At 43.2% G+C, this 17,499-nt stretch overlaps 1 protein-coding gene across 2 annotated transcripts in view; it reads right to left on the bottom strand.

Moving 5' to 3' along the window:
• The window catches only part of HCRTR2 (hypocretin receptor 2), a 131,447-nt gene that overhangs the window by 3,879 nt on the left and 110,069 nt on the right, over nt 1–17,499 (bottom strand). For both annotated transcript variants that reach the window (XM_082249151.1, XM_082249152.1), the window contains exons 5-6: nt 8,216–8,430; nt 1,530–1,651 (exon numbers count right to left, since the gene is read on the bottom strand). In XM_082249151.1, the coding sequence (XP_082105277.1) occupies nt 1,530–1,651; nt 8,216–8,430 (337 nt within the window). The remainder of the gene's footprint in view (nt 1–1,529; nt 1,652–8,215; nt 8,431–17,499) is intronic.

Here is a 17,499-nt window from a genome sequence, read left to right as displayed (position 1 = left end):
TATCCATGTCCCCATACACTTTTTTGGGCAAATAACTTGCATTTAAGCCTTTAAAGTTAGGACTTTTGATTTTTCCTGTTCGTGTCCCATAGACTTTAATGGACTTCGGATGTTCGCTAGAACATTTCCCCTGTTCGAGATGTTCTGGTGCGAACCGAACAGGGGGGTGTTCGGCTCATCACTACCAAGGAGTATATATTCTCTGAAAGCAGAGACCCTGCAGAATAAAACTGTACTTGCAATTTTTTATGTCATATGATATTATCAGTTTATGAAGTGTAAATGTTCCGTAAAAATTTACCTCTGATAATGCAATATAAAAATATAACATTTAAAAGATAAGATTTTTCCAAATAAATAGATACCCAACTTGTGAAGCACTTGCCTGCTACAGGGAGCCCATACACAATACTGCTGACTGGGAAGAATAGGTTCAGCTTCAGGTAAATTTTTTATTTTTTTTTGCTTTAGTAAATATCCCGATGGCAGTGCCCAGCCCCTAGGCCTTTTTTCACAATATCAAGCCTATTAGCCTTGTAACTGGCTATAATTTAGCATCAAGATTTGTTCCCCATAGATTTCAATGGAGTTAAAGGCTGAGTTTGTGTTTCCCAGTTTTCAGGATTTGACAACCCCCTTCCCTACTAAATAAACCTGGATAGATTTGCTTATCCTTACATGTGAGCATTTTTCTGAATTATGTGAATTATGTGATTTTCTATGTCACATTTAACAACTTCAGCTCCGGAAGATTAACCCCCCTTCATGACCAGGCCATTTTTGCGATACGGCACTGTGTTACTTTGACTGTCAATTGCACTGTTGTGTGACACCTTTGACACTTTTTTGGGGACCAGTGACACTAATACAGTGATCAGTGCTAAAAAATATACACTATCACTGTACTAATGACACTGGCAGGGAAGGGGTTAACATCAGGGGTGATCAGAGCATTGAATGTGTCCCTATGGAGTGCATTCTAACTGTGTGGGGGATACTTTAACTGGCAGAAGACAGAGATCCGTGTTCCTACTTAGCAGAAATACAGGATCTCCATCTTCCCTACTAACAGAATGGCGATCTGCCTTGTTCACATTGGCAGACTGCGGTTCTGCCTCTCTGGGGAATGATTGAAGGAGCCTGGTGGACATTGGGTCCACCAGACGTGCTGATTGGCTCCCACTGTGTCCAATCACAGCGGGAGTAGGTCGTCAACGGCGTGGGGTACATGACTTTGCGCAGAAGAGCTGCTGACCCACAGTATATGTACATGGGATGGTCAACAAGTGGTTAAAAAGCATTTCCGATATTAGGTGTGCTTAGTCAGTACTATAGAGTATATGCTGTCAGTCAGTGCCCTTTTGTACATTGCTCTTTTTTTTATTAAATAAACTTGATATTGATATATAAATCATCATCCATTGTCTTATCTTCTGATCACTCATTATCTATCGTCTCCATTTTGACAATATCTGTATTAAGTTTTATACACTTAAATAAAAATCAATAGAGTGGAAAAAAAGTCTTACCACTTAGGAAATTGTAAATTATGGGATTGGCAGCACTATTTGCATAGACCAGCCAATGAGAAAATGTAAACCAGGCATATACTGTCTCTCTGTTATTTGTGTGGTCAAACATTCCAAATACTCTGCAGATAAAAGATTACATCAATGTTAAGAGTTAAACTATCCATTTACAGTAGTATTTGAGCATAAAATATTGGAGGAAAATCACACATGCACATTTGCCAAACATTTTGTTGTGTGCTTTTTAGTTTACTCCTTGCCAGGTTGAGATATTTTGCATTTCCTATCAATTTTTCAACCATTTCCAAATGAGATTCGTGACTTGGATAGTTATACCTTTTAACCTATTTTTAATTATTTTTTTTTTTAATGTATGTCCCTTTTCCAAATACTATCATCTGGGGTAGCCAGATATACAGTCTAGGGACCCAAAGGCAAGACGGAATCATGTGGCTTTTTGTTATGTTGATACCAGCCCACAAGAATATTGTCCAGCACAATAGGTTGACAAAGAAGGGGGAATATATCGCTATTTGTCCTGTTTACCATTATGATTGAAAAGTGAAAGTAAAAGAAAATCCAGAATTTTGGGTTGTCCCCAGAAATGTAATAGAGAGCAAATCTTCCAATCTTCCAACGGGGAAACTACTGTAGTTCTGCTGACCATGAGGTCCCCCACTTCTGGACTGGAAGGTTTTACCCCCTTAATGACCAGGCCATTTTTTGCAATACGGCACTGCGTTACTTCAACTGACAATTGCGATGCTGTATCCAAATAAAGTTGATGTCCTTTTTTTAACACAAATAGTGCTTTCTTTTGGTGGTATTTGATCACCTGTGCGATTTTTATTTTTTGCGCTATAAACAAAAAGAGTGTCAATTCTGAAAAAAACAAAACAATATTTAGTACTTTCTGCTATAAAACATTCCCAATAAAAAAATTCAAGAATCAAATTCTTTCACCATTTTAGGCCAAAATGTACTCTGCTACATATTTTTAGTAAAATAAATCCCAATAAGTGTATATTGATAGCTATTTTTTAGCGGGACTGTGACATAGCGGCAGACGGATCGGACACCTAACTGACATTTTAGACACTTTTGGGGGGACCAGTAACAATACTACAGAAATCAGTGCCAATTATTATGCACTGTTACTGTACTAATGACACTGGCAGGGAAGGGGTTAACACCAGGGGCAAACAAAGGGTTAAATGTGTCCCTAGGGGGTAATATCTAACTGTGTGGGGGATGGGCTTGCTGAATAAACACAGAGACTTGTGTTCCTAAATAAGTGGAACACAAGATCCCTGTATTTATTACTGACAGAACAGTGGTCTGCCATGTTTACAATGGCAGACCGCTGTTCTGTCTCCATGGGAAGCGATCGCAGTTGCCGGGCGGACATCGCAGCTGCCAGACCAACTGATTGGCTTTCCCTGTAGCCAATCGGCATGTGCGTGCGCCTCCAGCGGCGCGTGTGCCCCCACTAGGGGTCCGGGGAAACGACATACAGTTATGTTGTTTTGCAGGACAGAGCCGACCTAAATGTATTAGATAAAAGATGCCTACAGCATGGACGGCTAGTTCTGGGAGGTCATCATATGAGGTCATATGATGTGCCCCCTTCCGGGCGCATGCATCTCTCTCTGTGATCGCAGTGTCCGGAGGACACTGCTGATCACAGATCGGGGTAAGGAGCCAATCAACGGCACTTTACCACGTGATCAGCTATGTCCAATTTTAAAACTTGTTTTGCATTGGTACCTGTTCCCCAGGGTAATGTCCACCCCCAGGCAACCTTTTACCTATTAACCCTGAAAACAGAAATTTTTTAATTGACCAATTGGTCTTCCATAGACTTTATTGGGGCTTGGATTTTGCATCCAAATTCCTTTGTTCGCTGTACCCTTCTCCTACCAAACCCAGGGCAGTTCCAATCAGCCCTATATCATATAGTGTGTATTTGTCTCAATTAAGAGCATTAAATGTAATTTCTGTCTGCTATCGGCATGAATCACTTCTGACAAGTTTTTCTTACACCAAGAGAAAAAATGTGACATGGGAGGGATCTCCAGCCGATTGTCAGCCTCAGCTCAGTTCCTGTGTTCTGTGTGGAGGTGTCAAGGTCTTACTTTGCACTCCTGTTGACAGCCATCTTGGACATGTGCAGACTGCTGCCTCTTATAGACTCTGATTGCTTCATCATTTGCCTGCTGCCTGAGCGTCATCTCCTCACTGATGTTGCTGCATATGTGGCTGTTTGTTCGGTGTGTGCCCAGGACAAATCTCCTCGGCACCTTCCCTTGGGCCTACTGCATCCCATTCCCAATGGGGAGCATCCCGGGTCTCACCTGGCCATGGATTTTATTGTGGAACCTCCAGCATCTCAAGGTTACACGGTTGTCCTCATGGTTGTCGACCGGTTCTCCAAAATGTGCCACTGTGTTCTGTTTAAGAGGCTGCCTACCGCTCAGGATCTTGCCTCTGTGTTTGCCAAGGAGGTCTTCCGTTTACACGGGTTACCTAAGGAGATTGTCTTGGACTGTGGGAGTCAGTTTGTCTCTAGGTTCTGGTGCACCTTTTGCTCCCAGTTGGGTATTCGACTCTCTTTCTCCTCGGCTTACCATTCATAGTCCAATGGTGCCGCTGAGCGTTGTAGATCTGGAGAAATTTCTTTGCTTTTCTATCTCTGACCATTAGGACAATTGGGTTGATCTGCTACCCTGGGCGGAGTTCGTCAGGAACTCTGCCATCAACTCGACCTCTGAAATGTCTCCATTCGTGGCCAATTATGGGTTCCAACCCGCTGTGTTGCTCGAGTCGTTCTCACCACAGGACATCCCAGCTGTGAATGATCATCTTTGTGCCCTCTGTTCCTCTTGGGTGCAGATTCACAAATCTTTATGGGTCTCGGCACAGCATCAGAAGATCCAGGCACACCGGAGACGTTTATCTGCTCCTTCATCCCTGGTTGGGAAGAGGGTGTGTTTGTCAACCCGTACTCTCAACCTCAGCGTGACCACTCCAAAACTGGCACCCCATTTTGTTTGGCCTTTTCACATTCTCTGTAAGGTGAACCCGGTGGCCTATGCCCTTAATTTTCCCCCTGGCATACGTATCTCCAATGTCTTTCCTGTGTCATTTTTTAAGCCACTGGTTTTGCAATCGCTATACTTCTTCACTTCCTCGCCCTCATCCCATTCCTGTGGACAATCAAGAGGAGTATGAGGTTAACAGCATCTTGGATTCTCATCTGTTCCAAGGTCAGGTTCAATACCTGGTGCACTGGAAGGGTTATGACCTGGCTTGGCTGATGACTCTCCTGGCCCACAATCCGGCATCAGCAGATGACCCGGCATCGGTAGACTACCCTCTTCTGGACTTGACCCCGGTTTGTTCCTGCTCTCACTTCCTCACTCTTGCTGTGCATTTATTGTTGTTTGCTCCAATAAACTTCTTTATTTTACCTTCATCCCCATGTGGTCTGGTATTCTGGCACCCTGACAGTAGGGGGTTTGTCTCTTCCCTTCAACCAGCTCTCAGACCTCTTCTAAGTGAGCTCTGCAGGATGACATCAGTAATTTATTCACTGCACCTTAGCAATGGATTATGGGGCACTGGGGACATCAGAGCCCTATAAAAGAACTGTCAAACTCAAATAGAAGTTAGTTAGGCAGAGAGAGTCTTAGGTTAAACAGCTGCCTCGGTGGCGTAGGTGCTAAAAATAACGGGCTTGCAAAAGAGAGGCTGTGGGTTTGATCCCTGGCCAGCGGATGATTAATATTAATTATGGATATTAAATAAAACGTATTAAATTTATTATGGATACGGGGACTCGAAGTTCCCACAAAGAAGCCCATTTGTTCGCCATTCGGCGAAAGGGCAAACAGGCAGTGTTCGAGTCGAACTTAGGTTCGACTCGAACACGAAGCTCATCACTACTTAATAGGTATATAAGAGTCATCCTGTGAGCTACTGTGTCTTAAAACTGCAGCCTGCACTAAACACTCTCCAATCAATTAGTGTAAAAAACAAATGATAATCATTAAAAGTGCTGCGCAGTAAGTGCAATACTAATTAAAATATCCAGTGAAAAATAAATTAACTCATAAAGATATAGTATAGATATAGTAGATTTGGTAAAATCAGCTTTATTAAAAAACGTAAATTCACTCACATGCAGTTGGTGTTTGAGCGCACCAATCTATCCCAGCAGGAAATATAACAGCGGTATATGTGTATATGACGGATCCCCTTGAGGAAGACACATAGTCCCTTGTGTTGTCACGTGTAGGGGAGGGGCCAGGTGAGTGTTGGTGATCGGAGTACTTCACAGTGGCAGGTACGCTGGAACGGATCCCACTGAAGAGGGTCTGAGCTCGGCTATCCATCATATACACATATACCATCATTGTATTTCCTGCTGGGATAGATTGGTGCGCTCAAGCATCAACTGCATGTGACTGAATTTACGTTTTTTAATAAAGCTGATTTTACCATATGTTATTTGCACCATGGTTTTATGTTTCTCCCGAAATGTGAGAGAGCTGCTGGAGCTATATATCTGTAGCAGGGTTTCCAGGCCTGTGGCCTGATGTGGGTCTGCCGTTAGAACCAGTGCTCTCTCCAGCCCATGTGAGCTGCGGCCCTGGGTGTGACAGCTGAAGCAGCGACAACTCCGGAATCTTTGTTTGTGTTTTTTTTTATTTGATTTAAAGGGGATGGGAGAAGGGAATGAGTGGGATTCTCCTTGCAGCACTAACTAATTACACATGGGACTTTTTTACTGAAAAATGCCCGTTGGCGCTTCCTTTACGCCAGCCGGCGCCAGCCAATGCTCACTGACTCTGAGAACTCTCTGTGTAGCTGAAGAAATGTTGAATCCCCGACTTATAGTCCTGTAAATACAAGACTGAGCTGTAGAACTCCTGACACTGCTGTGCTGTGGAAGTCACTAAATGCTGTCCCCCACTTAGTACAGCTTGAGGTAGTATATTGTAGAACTCTGTGTAACTGTCGCTTCACTGACACTCTCCGTACAATTCACGGCCCAGACTGCCGGTACCCCCTTTACAACTTCAGGGTCCTCTACCTAGGCACCCCCTTTACAGCTAGCTGACACTGGATCCCAGAACCTCTTCCAGAGTGGTCCTCTCTAACAATTCAGGTGAACCCCAGGGGCAATCCTCAGTACTCACGACCTGTGTAGGCTTTCCTGGGACTGGACCCCTCTCTTTCTCCACAGGCTCTCAGCACTCCGGATCCCCTCAGCTCAACTCAGCACTCTCTGGATACTCAGGCCACATCCCGAGACATCCACCGTTCTCAGACAGGAGGAGAGACAGTCACACTCTCCTTCCTGGGACTCTGCTCCCGCCACAGACAACCTGTCACGCACTTCCCCCCAAATGTACACCCACTCCCAGAATCCTTTGCAGCCTAATCTGCCTTCAGGGGTAGTTACAAGCTGGGATGTGTCCCCTGATTGGGCTTCCCACACTGCCCTATGAGAAGCCTCTCACAGGAGCCAGTGGGGATACTTCTCCCCTCAGCAGGCACATCTGGAAGTCCTGACACCCTACCTAACAAATCATAGCCCTGCTGTTAGGCAGACAAGGCCCACTATATATTTTACCTAGCACCTACCTGTAGGGTGCTACATGTCTAACACTGGGAGCTTGGATTAAAAAAGGAATAAAGGAAATCATCCACCATCAATCATCCTGTGAGGGTTTACCAGCTCTTGTAGACCAAGCCTAATTGTGAGGTCACATTTAATGAGGTGAGAACCCACCCATTAGGGGGGTCACAAGAGTGGAAGTGACACATCTGACAAGCTGTCATATTGTTTCAACTATCTTCACAGTACTGGTGATTGGGATCATATATCACCTTCTCATAAATTTTTATATTCATTCACTATTTATTTTTATTGATATCGCTATCACTTTTTATTTTTGTTTATGATGATTTATCATGTGTGTTTTATATATCTTATGAATACATTTATTTGTCACTGGATATTTTAATTAGTATATCGCTTACTGCGCAGCGCTTTTAATGATTACCACATGTCTTAATAGGATTGGGTTTACTGTATATCCTAATATCGTTAAGATAGCCCACTGAGTGCTGCAGGAGCTAAGCTATGACCATTAGCTAAATGTGCACCCTGGAAGCTCTCAATGTTGTGAGAAATGGTCAAGGTTTAGAAGATGTAATGCATCTCTGTAAAGTTTCCTACCCCTTTACTTCATGTATGGCCTTTTGGAGCTGATGTGAAAGCTCCCCATGCTCCAGAAATGGAGTGTACAATGTTTTTCTAGATTCTATTAGACACCTTAATTAAAGTGATTGTAAAGGCACAGTTTTTATTTTGTAAAAATAACAAACATATTATACCTACCAGCTCTGAGAGAGCTAAGAGAGTCTCTGCTCTCATGCACATCGCTGGATTGAGATCAGGCTCAGATAAGTAATGGGGGGGGGGGTGCTTGCAGAACATGTTTTTACCTTAATGCATAGAATGTAATAAGATAAAAAAAACTTCTGCCTTTAGAACCATTTTATGATATGCTGTTTTCAGCCTACATTGTGTTTCATATGCACCCCAATCACTGCAATTGATAAATGTGCTTATTTTGTCAGATAGCAAATGGATATTTACCCAAAAAACACTTTACCTTTTCAGAATATTTAGAATACTGATTGGTAAGTAACAAATTGCAAACACTAGAAGAACAACCATCAGCATTCGAGCGGTTTTTCTTCTAGCCCGAATCTGTTTTATCTCAGCATTAATTCTTGGTTTAACTGTTGGTTGTCCTTGACCTCTAGATTGCATTGGACATTGCAAGGGCTTCCACTTCCTCTGAACGATAGATGAAGTTCCAGGAATCTGTTAGGTAAAGCAAACAAAACATGTTGATAAGCTAAATTTCAATGACTCAATTGGTGTGAACATAAAGAGCTTATTAATAATATGGCCATCATTGTCATTCCATTTGTGTATTTTATTAAATCAACTAGCAGAAAGTAAACATTATTTTAAATAGTTTACAGTGCAGTTCTTATTATGTACAGCTCACATTAAAAGAAAAAGAATACAGTAGGTAAGAGATAAAAGAAGGAACTTAAAAGAAGGGCAAAACAGAGCAAATAAAAAATACAAATAAGAATTCTTGACAGCTGCAGCCTTTCTGTTTTGCTATGAAAAAAATACATGTACAGTGCTGCATCTAGATATATACACTGACAATCTGAAAGCTGCAAATCATCCACAGTATTTTACTATAGGCACTAGATGGCAGCCCCCAGGTAATTAGAAATAATTTTACATTTATTTTTGCACAAGGCTTATTTTAGATTTACCCATTTGTATTATGGGCCAAGTGTAAGCAGTCCAAGATTGCACACATTTGTTGCCTTTTCATTTTCAAGAAATCCTTCTCAGTTAAATTTTCCCAAGTAGAATTTCTGTAATGATCTAATGCTAGCTTCTTATTCTTGAGGAAATGAAAGGTGTACCCCCTCTTAAATGATATAGCAATACATTAAAGATAGACAAATAGTGGATTGTATATAAAATCAATCTAGATAAAAGCTCACAGGGATTAGCACTGCTGTTCATTTAAGGTACCTTTATTATTTAAATGTATGAAAAAGTAATCATTTAATATTAGCTATTTTGCAAAAAATATCTTTAGACTATACTTCTTTCAAAGTGAAATAATTCTAGCAATTTTCAATCATGCATGTTTATATCCATGGCTTTCAACTCTTACTTCTCCTTTCAAAAATGGATGGTAAAGTGGTGGGAATACTACATAGACCATATGCAGATCAATAACACAGTAAGTAAGAGTTATGAGGCTGTTTTTTTTGTTTAGTTCACCTTTTTATTTTGCATACCGCCTGTTCTCACCAAAGTTGTACTTATTCTGAAAAAACATATTTTTTTCTATTTGGTTTCCGAAACTAGTCGTGAAGTGGTATTAAACTCAAAAACAAACATTTAAAGTATTCCAGCTTACCAATTCTTGTATTGTACATGTGATGGCTGCATTCATTTTCTTTTTTAGGTTTTCTTTATAATATTTTCTGGTTCAAAGATTTTATTGAGGTAAGGAACAAAGTTTACATAGTTTACACAGTAGAGAGAAAAATGTGAGTCATCCCTTCAGGACAGACGGAAGGACAAAATATGCAACAATACAGCACAGTGATAGGGGCTTAGCCCATATTAACAGAGACATGTAAAAGGTATATAAGTAAGGATCGAAGGGTGCGTGGTGTGCACAAATCTATATTGATATGGCCTGGTTTAAGGGTAATGTGTCGGCAGATGCTGTCTACTGTACTTTTTGGGTGTCCCAGGGGGGGATAATCTGGAAAAGTGCAGGAGATGAGAATGTAAAAGACCCAGGAGCAGGAGGAAGAGGGTGAAGGTACTTGTTAGGTCTCAGGGATAATGAGACAAACATTGCATACTTGACGCCATATCGGTACTAGATGATCAGGCGTGACAATGTTATTAGGGAGGACCCACAAACAGTGGTGGGATTCAGGGCTGAATCACTCTGCGCGTCCGAGCGCAGTACAATTGAAGGTCCCGCGCCCGGACCGCGCAGCCGCAGACGTGGCGGCAAAGGAGCAGAGCAGTGCGCCCCGACCCGCCCATTCTGTGACAATAGCGAATAAGAATTCGCTATTGTCACACAGATTCTCCTCCTGGCCAATCAGGGAGCGGGTCCTCCCGCTTCCTGATTGGCCGAAAGGCAAACACCGTGCCATTGGAAGAGGAGGAGGCGCCGCGGGAGGACTGAAGACTCGGAGACGCGGGGAGCCGAGGACTGAAGAGAAGCTGCGAGAGAGGTAAGTGCGGGGGGATTGCTGGCACTCTGCAATCATTGAGGGCAATGTGTGGCTGGCACTCTGCAATCATTGGGGGCAATGTGTGACTGGCACTCTGCAATCATTGGGGGCAATGTGTGGCTGGCACTCTGCAATCATTGGGGGCAATGTGTGGCTGGCACCCTGCAATCATTGGGGGCAATGCTGTGGCGGGCACTCTGCAATCATTGGGGGCAATGTGTGGCTGGCACTCTGCAATCATTGGGGGCAATGCTGTGGCTGGCACTCTGCAATCATTGTGGGCAATGCTGTGTTCTGACACTCTGCAATCATTGAGGGCAATGCTGTGTTCTGGCACTCTGCAATCATTGGGGGCAATGCTGTGTTCTGGCACTCTGCAATCATTGGGGGGCAATGCTGTGTTCTGGCACTCTGTAATCATTGGGGGCAATGCTGTGGCTGGCACTCTGCAATCATTGTGGGCAATGCTGTGTTCTGGCACTCTGCAATCATTGAGGGCAATGCTGTGTTCTGGCACTCTGCAATCATTGGGGGCAATGCTGTGTTCTGGCACTCTGCAATCATTGGGGGGCAATGCTGTGTTCTGGCACTCTGCAATCATTGGGGGGCAATGCTGTGTTCTGGCACTCTGCAATCATTGGGGGCAATGCTGTGGCTGGCACTCTGCAATCATTAGGGGCAATGCTGTGGCTGGCACTCTGCAGTCATTGGGGGCAATGCTGTGGCTGGCACTCTGCAATCATTGGGGGCAATGTGTGGCTGGCACCCTGCAATCATTGGGGGCAATGTGTGTCTGGCACCCTGCAATCATTAGGGGCAATGCTGTGGCTGGCACTCTGCAATCATTGGGGGCAATGTGTGGCTGGCACTCTGCAATCATTGGGGGCAATGCTGTGGCTGGCACTCTGCAATCATTGGGGGCAATGCTGTGGCTGGCACTCTGCAATCATTAGGGGCAATGCTGTGGCTGGCACTCTGCAATCATTGGGGGCAATGCTGTGGCTGGCACTCTGCAGTCATTGGGGGCAATGCTGTGGCTGGCACTCTGCAATCATTAGGGGCAATGCTGTGGCTGGCACTCTGCAATCATTGGGGGCAATGCTGTGGCTGGCACCCTGCAATCATTGGGGGCAATGTGTGGCTGGCACTCTGCAATCATTAGGGGCAATGTGTGGCTGGCACTCTGCAATCATTGGGGGCAATGCTGTGGCTGGCACTCTGCAATCATTGGGGGCAATGTGTGGCTCGCACTCTGCAATCATTGGGGGCAATGTGTGGCTGGCACTCTGCAATCATTGGGGGCAATGTGTGGCTGGCACTCTGCAATCATTGGGGGCAATGCTGTGGCTGGCACTCTGCAATCATTGGGGGCAATGTGTGGCTCGCACTCTGCAATCATTGGGGGCAATGTGTGGCTGGCACTCTGCAATCATTGGGGGCAATGTGTGGCTGGCACTCTGCAATCATTGGGGGCAATGCTGTGGCTGGCACTCTGCAGTCATTGGGGGCAATGCTGTGGCTGGCACTCTGCAATCATTAGGGGCAATGCTGTGGCTGGCACTCTGCAATCATTGGGGGCAATGCTGTGGCTGGCACCCTGCAATCATTGGGGGCAATGTGTGGCTGGCACTCTGCAATCATTAGGGGCAATGTGTGGCTGGCACTCTGCAATCATTGGGGGCAATGCTGTGGCTGGCACTCTGCAATCATTGGGGGCAATGTGTGGCTCGCACTCTGCAATCATTGGGGGCAATGTGTGGCTGGCACTCTGCAATCATTGGGGGCAATGTGTGGCTGGCACTCTGCAATCATTGGGGGCAATGCTGTGGCTGGCACTCTGCAATCATTGGGGGCAATGTGTGGCTCGCACTCTGCAATCATTGGGGGCAATGTGTGGCTGGCACTCTGCAATCATTGGGGGCAATGTGTGGCTGGCACTCTGCAATCATTGGGGGCAATGTTGTGGCTGGCACTCTGCAATCATTGGGGGCAATGCTGTGTTCTGGCATTCTGCAATCATTGAGGGCAATGCTGTGTTCTGGCACTCTGCAATCATTGGGGGCAATGCTGTGTTCTGGCACTCTGCAATCATTGGGGGCAATGCTGTGTTCTGGCACTCTGCAATCATTAGGGGCAATGCTGTGTTCTGGCACTCTGCAATCATTGGGGGCAATGCTGTGGCTGGCACTCTGCAATCATTTGGGGCAATGCTGTGGCTGGCACTCTGCAATCATTAGGGGCAATGCTGTGGCTGGCACTCTGCAATCATTGGGGGCAATGCTGTGGCTGGCACTCTGCAGTCATTTGGGGCAATGCTGTGGCTGGCACTCTGCAATCATTAGGGGCAATGCTGTGGCTGGCACTCTGCAGTCATTAGGGGCAATGCTGTGGCTGGCACTCTGCAGTCATTGGGGGCAATGCTGTGGCTGGCACTCTGCAGTCATTAGGGGAAATGCTGTGGCTGACACTCTGCAATCATTGGGGGCAATGCTGTGTTCTGGCACTCTGCAATCATTGGGGGCAATGCTGTGGCTGGCACTCTGCAATCATTTGGGGCAATGCTGTGGCTGGCACTCTGCAATCATTGGGGGCAATGCTGTGTTCTGGCACTCTGCAATCATTGGGGGCAATACTGTGGCTGGCACTCTGCAATCATCAGGGGCAATGCTGTGGCTGGCACTCTGCAATCATCAGGGGCAATGCTGTGGCTGGCACTCTGCAATCATTGAGGGCAATGCTGTGGCTGGCACTCTGCAATGATTGGGGGCAATGCTGTGGCTGGCACTCTGCAATCATTAGGGGCAAGGCTGTGGCTGGCACTCTGCAATCATTGGGGGCAATGCTGTGGCTGGCACTCTGCAATCATTGGGGGCAATGCTGTGGCTGGCACTCTGCAATCATTAGGGGCAATGCTGTGGCTGGCACTCTGCAATCATTGAGGACAATGCTGTGGCTGGCACTCTGCAATCATTGGGGGCAATGTGCATTGAAAGGGGGCATGCTGTTCTCTCTGCATTGAAAGGGGGGCTCGCTGGTCACTGTGCATTGAAAGGGGGCACGCTGGTCTCTGTGCATTTAAAGGGGGCACGCTGGTCATTCTGCTGGGAAAGTCGGAACTGGTTACTAAAATTTTTGAATCCCACCACTGCCCACAAAGGTTTTCTTTAACCTCCCTGGCGGTATGATTCTTTCGGATTTTAGGTGCAGAAAGCGGTACCATTATTTTGCATGTAATTCTTGAGAATGAGCAGCTCAAACCAACTATTTACATTTTTTTTTTTTTTTTTTACTGTGCGTTCTTTTTATAACATCTTGGGTATGATAAAGTTTGAAACACAAAATTTATAAATTATAATATAATAAAAAACTATAAATAAGTTAAAGTATATATGTATGTATATATATATATATATATATATATATATATATATATATATATATATATACATACATAAAAAGTACAGTAAAACTGCAGGAAAGGGCACTGGGGGGCAATGTAATGTAATGTGAATTTATTTTATTTTGAATTGTATCAGTGTGTTTTACATTTGAATTTGCCGCCGGTTCCACCCCCTGCGAACGTCACATTGCAGGAGACGGAAGTCGGGGCACGGAGAGGATCGGGAGGAAGATCCGCCGCCGCATACCCCTCGCATACATCGCTGGATCCCGGTGACAAGGTAAGTAACCTCTTTTACAGGATCCAGCGATGCTTCTGGCGGTACCCAGAGTGTGGCTCGGGGTTACCGCTTTTGGCTCTGAAATTTAACCCCCGAGCCACACTTGGGAATACCGCTAAGAAGGTTAAGAAAGATGGGGGGAGAAAAGATTAGGGGGAGGAGGAAAGGACAGGGGCTGAAGCAGAAAGTAGAGGTAGACACCGGGGGAGGGGGGGGGATGAAGGGAGTTTTAGGGAGCCGTTATCCATGGTCCTTATAATATTTTCATCTGGTGATCCAGCCAGTAAATATGTTGGATTTTGAAAAGAACAAGCTCTCCAGCAGAATTTATCAGTTACAGTGATGATAAAAAAAACATTTCCACTGAAAGGGGGGCTTGCAATGATCAGCTTTTATTTATTTATGTAAAACTTTTATCCCAAAAGGTAAAAAAATGTTGCTATAACTGCTTATAAAGTATGAGCTGGAGTTTGGCTTCATTTTAGTGTATTTAAATATGCTAGTACACCTTACACTCCTCTACCCCTACACTGACAATGCTGCTGCCTGCTGTGGGGGCACTTTAATACATGGCGGTGTGTTACTGGCCAGATCACCAGTTGATCTGGCCAGGGAAAAAAAGACTAAAAACAAAAAAACGATGTTGCAATCACATCTATTGGTGAGCTGCAATATATTCGGATTTTGATTTAATAAAACCTTTTTTACCCCTTGCTGTTTTTCCTGCAGCTCATAATGAGAAAAACACCTAATAATTACTGTTGTTTTTGTTATTATTATTATTAATATTAGTAGTAGTAGTACAAACCCTCCAACATAATACGCCTCTTAGTCAAAAATGCTCTATAATTCTCTCAACCTTTCTAGTAAAACTCTTCTACTGAGTTTGCTCAAACAGATTTAAAAATAGAGGATAGAAGTTCAAGGACTATTTTTATTTTATGGAATCATGGCTGGTTAGCAAAGCCATTTTAGTTTCCAAATAAACGTCAAATGAATGACTTTCAAAGCACTATGGGTTAGCTAACATGGTGCTTGTCTGCCTTACAGATCTATTTGTCTCTCTGAAGTTTCAGGCTCAGTCATAGCACAAGGGATGAGTAACTGGTGATGAGCTTTCCCCCTCTGTGTATTAATTGCAACATGAGTTGCCCAGTCTGTAAATGGCATTTTGAAACAGGCTGTAAATATATAAAGATATGTGAAAATCAGCCTAAAGCACTACCTGCTGGATCAAAATTGCTAAATAATAATGTACAATATTCAGTCCATATTAAAATAAATAAATAAATAAAAAAGTTACATGCAAAACCACTACACATTGCCTATACTGTAAGTGTGTTCTGTTGTCATTTATCAAGAGCTCTATGTGATGATTTTAAATGCCTGAAATAAAAAATCAGTAAAGGTAATAGTACTCTTCCTAAGTTAAAAATGAATAACATTTACATTTTGCACTGCTTTTGCTGGCTATAGTTCTTTTTTAAACTGTTTTTGACAATATACACTTTAGCTCTTTACCTGCTTTTGAAAGATTCTCTAATGTGTGACTTTGAAAATTTCCAGATATTACCTTGCTGTTATTGTTCTGCATAGAGTTTGATTTTCATTTTTCTTAAAGCAAAGAAAATGTAATCTTTCTATGGCTGGGTATTTTTTTCAGATAAGCTACAAATTGCTACCCCGAAAGGGTAACATTTGTTAAATTGTTTTGCGTTAGCATATTGTAAAAAGCTGTGTTTAGTGTTTCTTTGTAACATTTTAAAATGAAAGGTGACCTATTCCCTGCAGATGGATTTGATGTAAGTTTTTTTTTTTTTATTATTATTATTGTCACCCTGTGTCCTAGCTACTATAATATCATATTTTCATTTAAATACATCTTATCATAATGAACAGAATGGTGGGATCCCTGGGGTGTTTTCAATAGAGCATGCTGAGTTGTTAGTAATGGAAGACAAAATGTGAACATAGTATGTGATTTGCATTATTTGCTTTGTATGTCTGCGTTTCAATAAATACTACAAAGGACATAAATATTTTCCTCACCCAGGCTGATATTATCTATTCTGTTTAGCATTGAAAATTGTGTTTACTAGAAGTGCAGATATCCAAATTGTTTTTTCCAGGCAAAAGCATGACAGCACGCACCTGAATATAGCACTGCCCTCTATTCAATCAGAGGACGGGTTAAACTATCAGTGAAGCATCCACTACAAGGCAGTATCCTCTTTTTTCCCCTCACTACAAATATGCCATTTCTAGAGGAACATTTACTTTTATCCTTTTCTTTCTTCCAGCCTGCCCTAAAGGCTCAGTCTCTCCTGTTACAAAAAAGAAGAAGAACCTGGGAAACAGGAATGTGGTCCCTAGGGATTTTCAAGCCCCTCAAATGCTTTGTTCCCCTCCTCCATCATGGCACAATGTTTGAAATGCTCATATAGATACTACTGCCTTCTCATTTGTCCAGCCCATCAGGAATTCTCTGCCTTGGTGATGTCAAGCACTTTATAAAAAGTGACAGTATCTTAGTGGTCTTTATTATATAGAAGTGCTTCAGCACTGTGTCTGATACCTTATACAGCTAGCTAACACATAATCTGTTTGTCACATAATACATCAAATAATCTTGAATAATTCAGTGCAGAACTGCATCCACGATTAAAATATAAAATGTCCCTTGTGCCTGGTAATAAACTGATAATTTGTGTTATTAAACAAATTCCACCACTACTCAGTCCAACCTTCACTTTATGTGCTCAAACTCGAGTCCATATATGTGATACACAAATTGCCCCTTGTGCTGGACATACAGTAAATTGTTAATTTGTGTTGTTACCCCAATTTCCGTGTTGCTCAATCCAACCTTCAATTTATGTGCACCAATCCACCACACTTATTCTCTTACCTTCCATATATGACCTGCATGTTAAAGAGGTAATAAAACACCTTATAGTGATTTCCATAAAAGAGTAACGGCAACCGATGACAGAATTTATATGAAAAAAGTGCTATTACTTACGAGGAAATAGGGAGACCATTAAAGCGGATGGTGCTAAATGTCCCCAGTACAGGGAAAATGCATTTAACACCTCTATGACATGCAGATTATATAAAGAAGGTGAGAGCACAAAGTTTAATGGATTTGTGTACATAAGGTGAAGGTTGGATGAAGCAGTGGGTGAACGACCGTCTGATTTTCCTCATTGTTTTACAGCAAGTTGAAACCAAGGATGGAACTAATGTACGCAAAATTCTCACTTGACAAAGGTTTTTTTTTTTTGTTTCGTGTTTTTGATCATGCACAGTCTTTCATATGTGATTTTTCATTGGTTAGTTCTGTTCACATTCGAGAAAAATTTTAGAGTTTGTCCCTTTGGAAATTTTTAATTGTAAAGTCTGAATCTGATGTC

This window comes from Pelophylax lessonae (assembly GCF_965119305.1).
Source record: "Pelophylax lessonae genome assembly, chromosome: 3".
NCBI classification, from domain to species: domain Eukaryota; kingdom Metazoa; phylum Chordata; class Amphibia; order Anura; family Ranidae; genus Pelophylax; species Pelophylax lessonae.
Note: the sequence above shows the minus strand (reverse complement) of the source record. Positions and strands in the feature narration are given on the sequence as shown.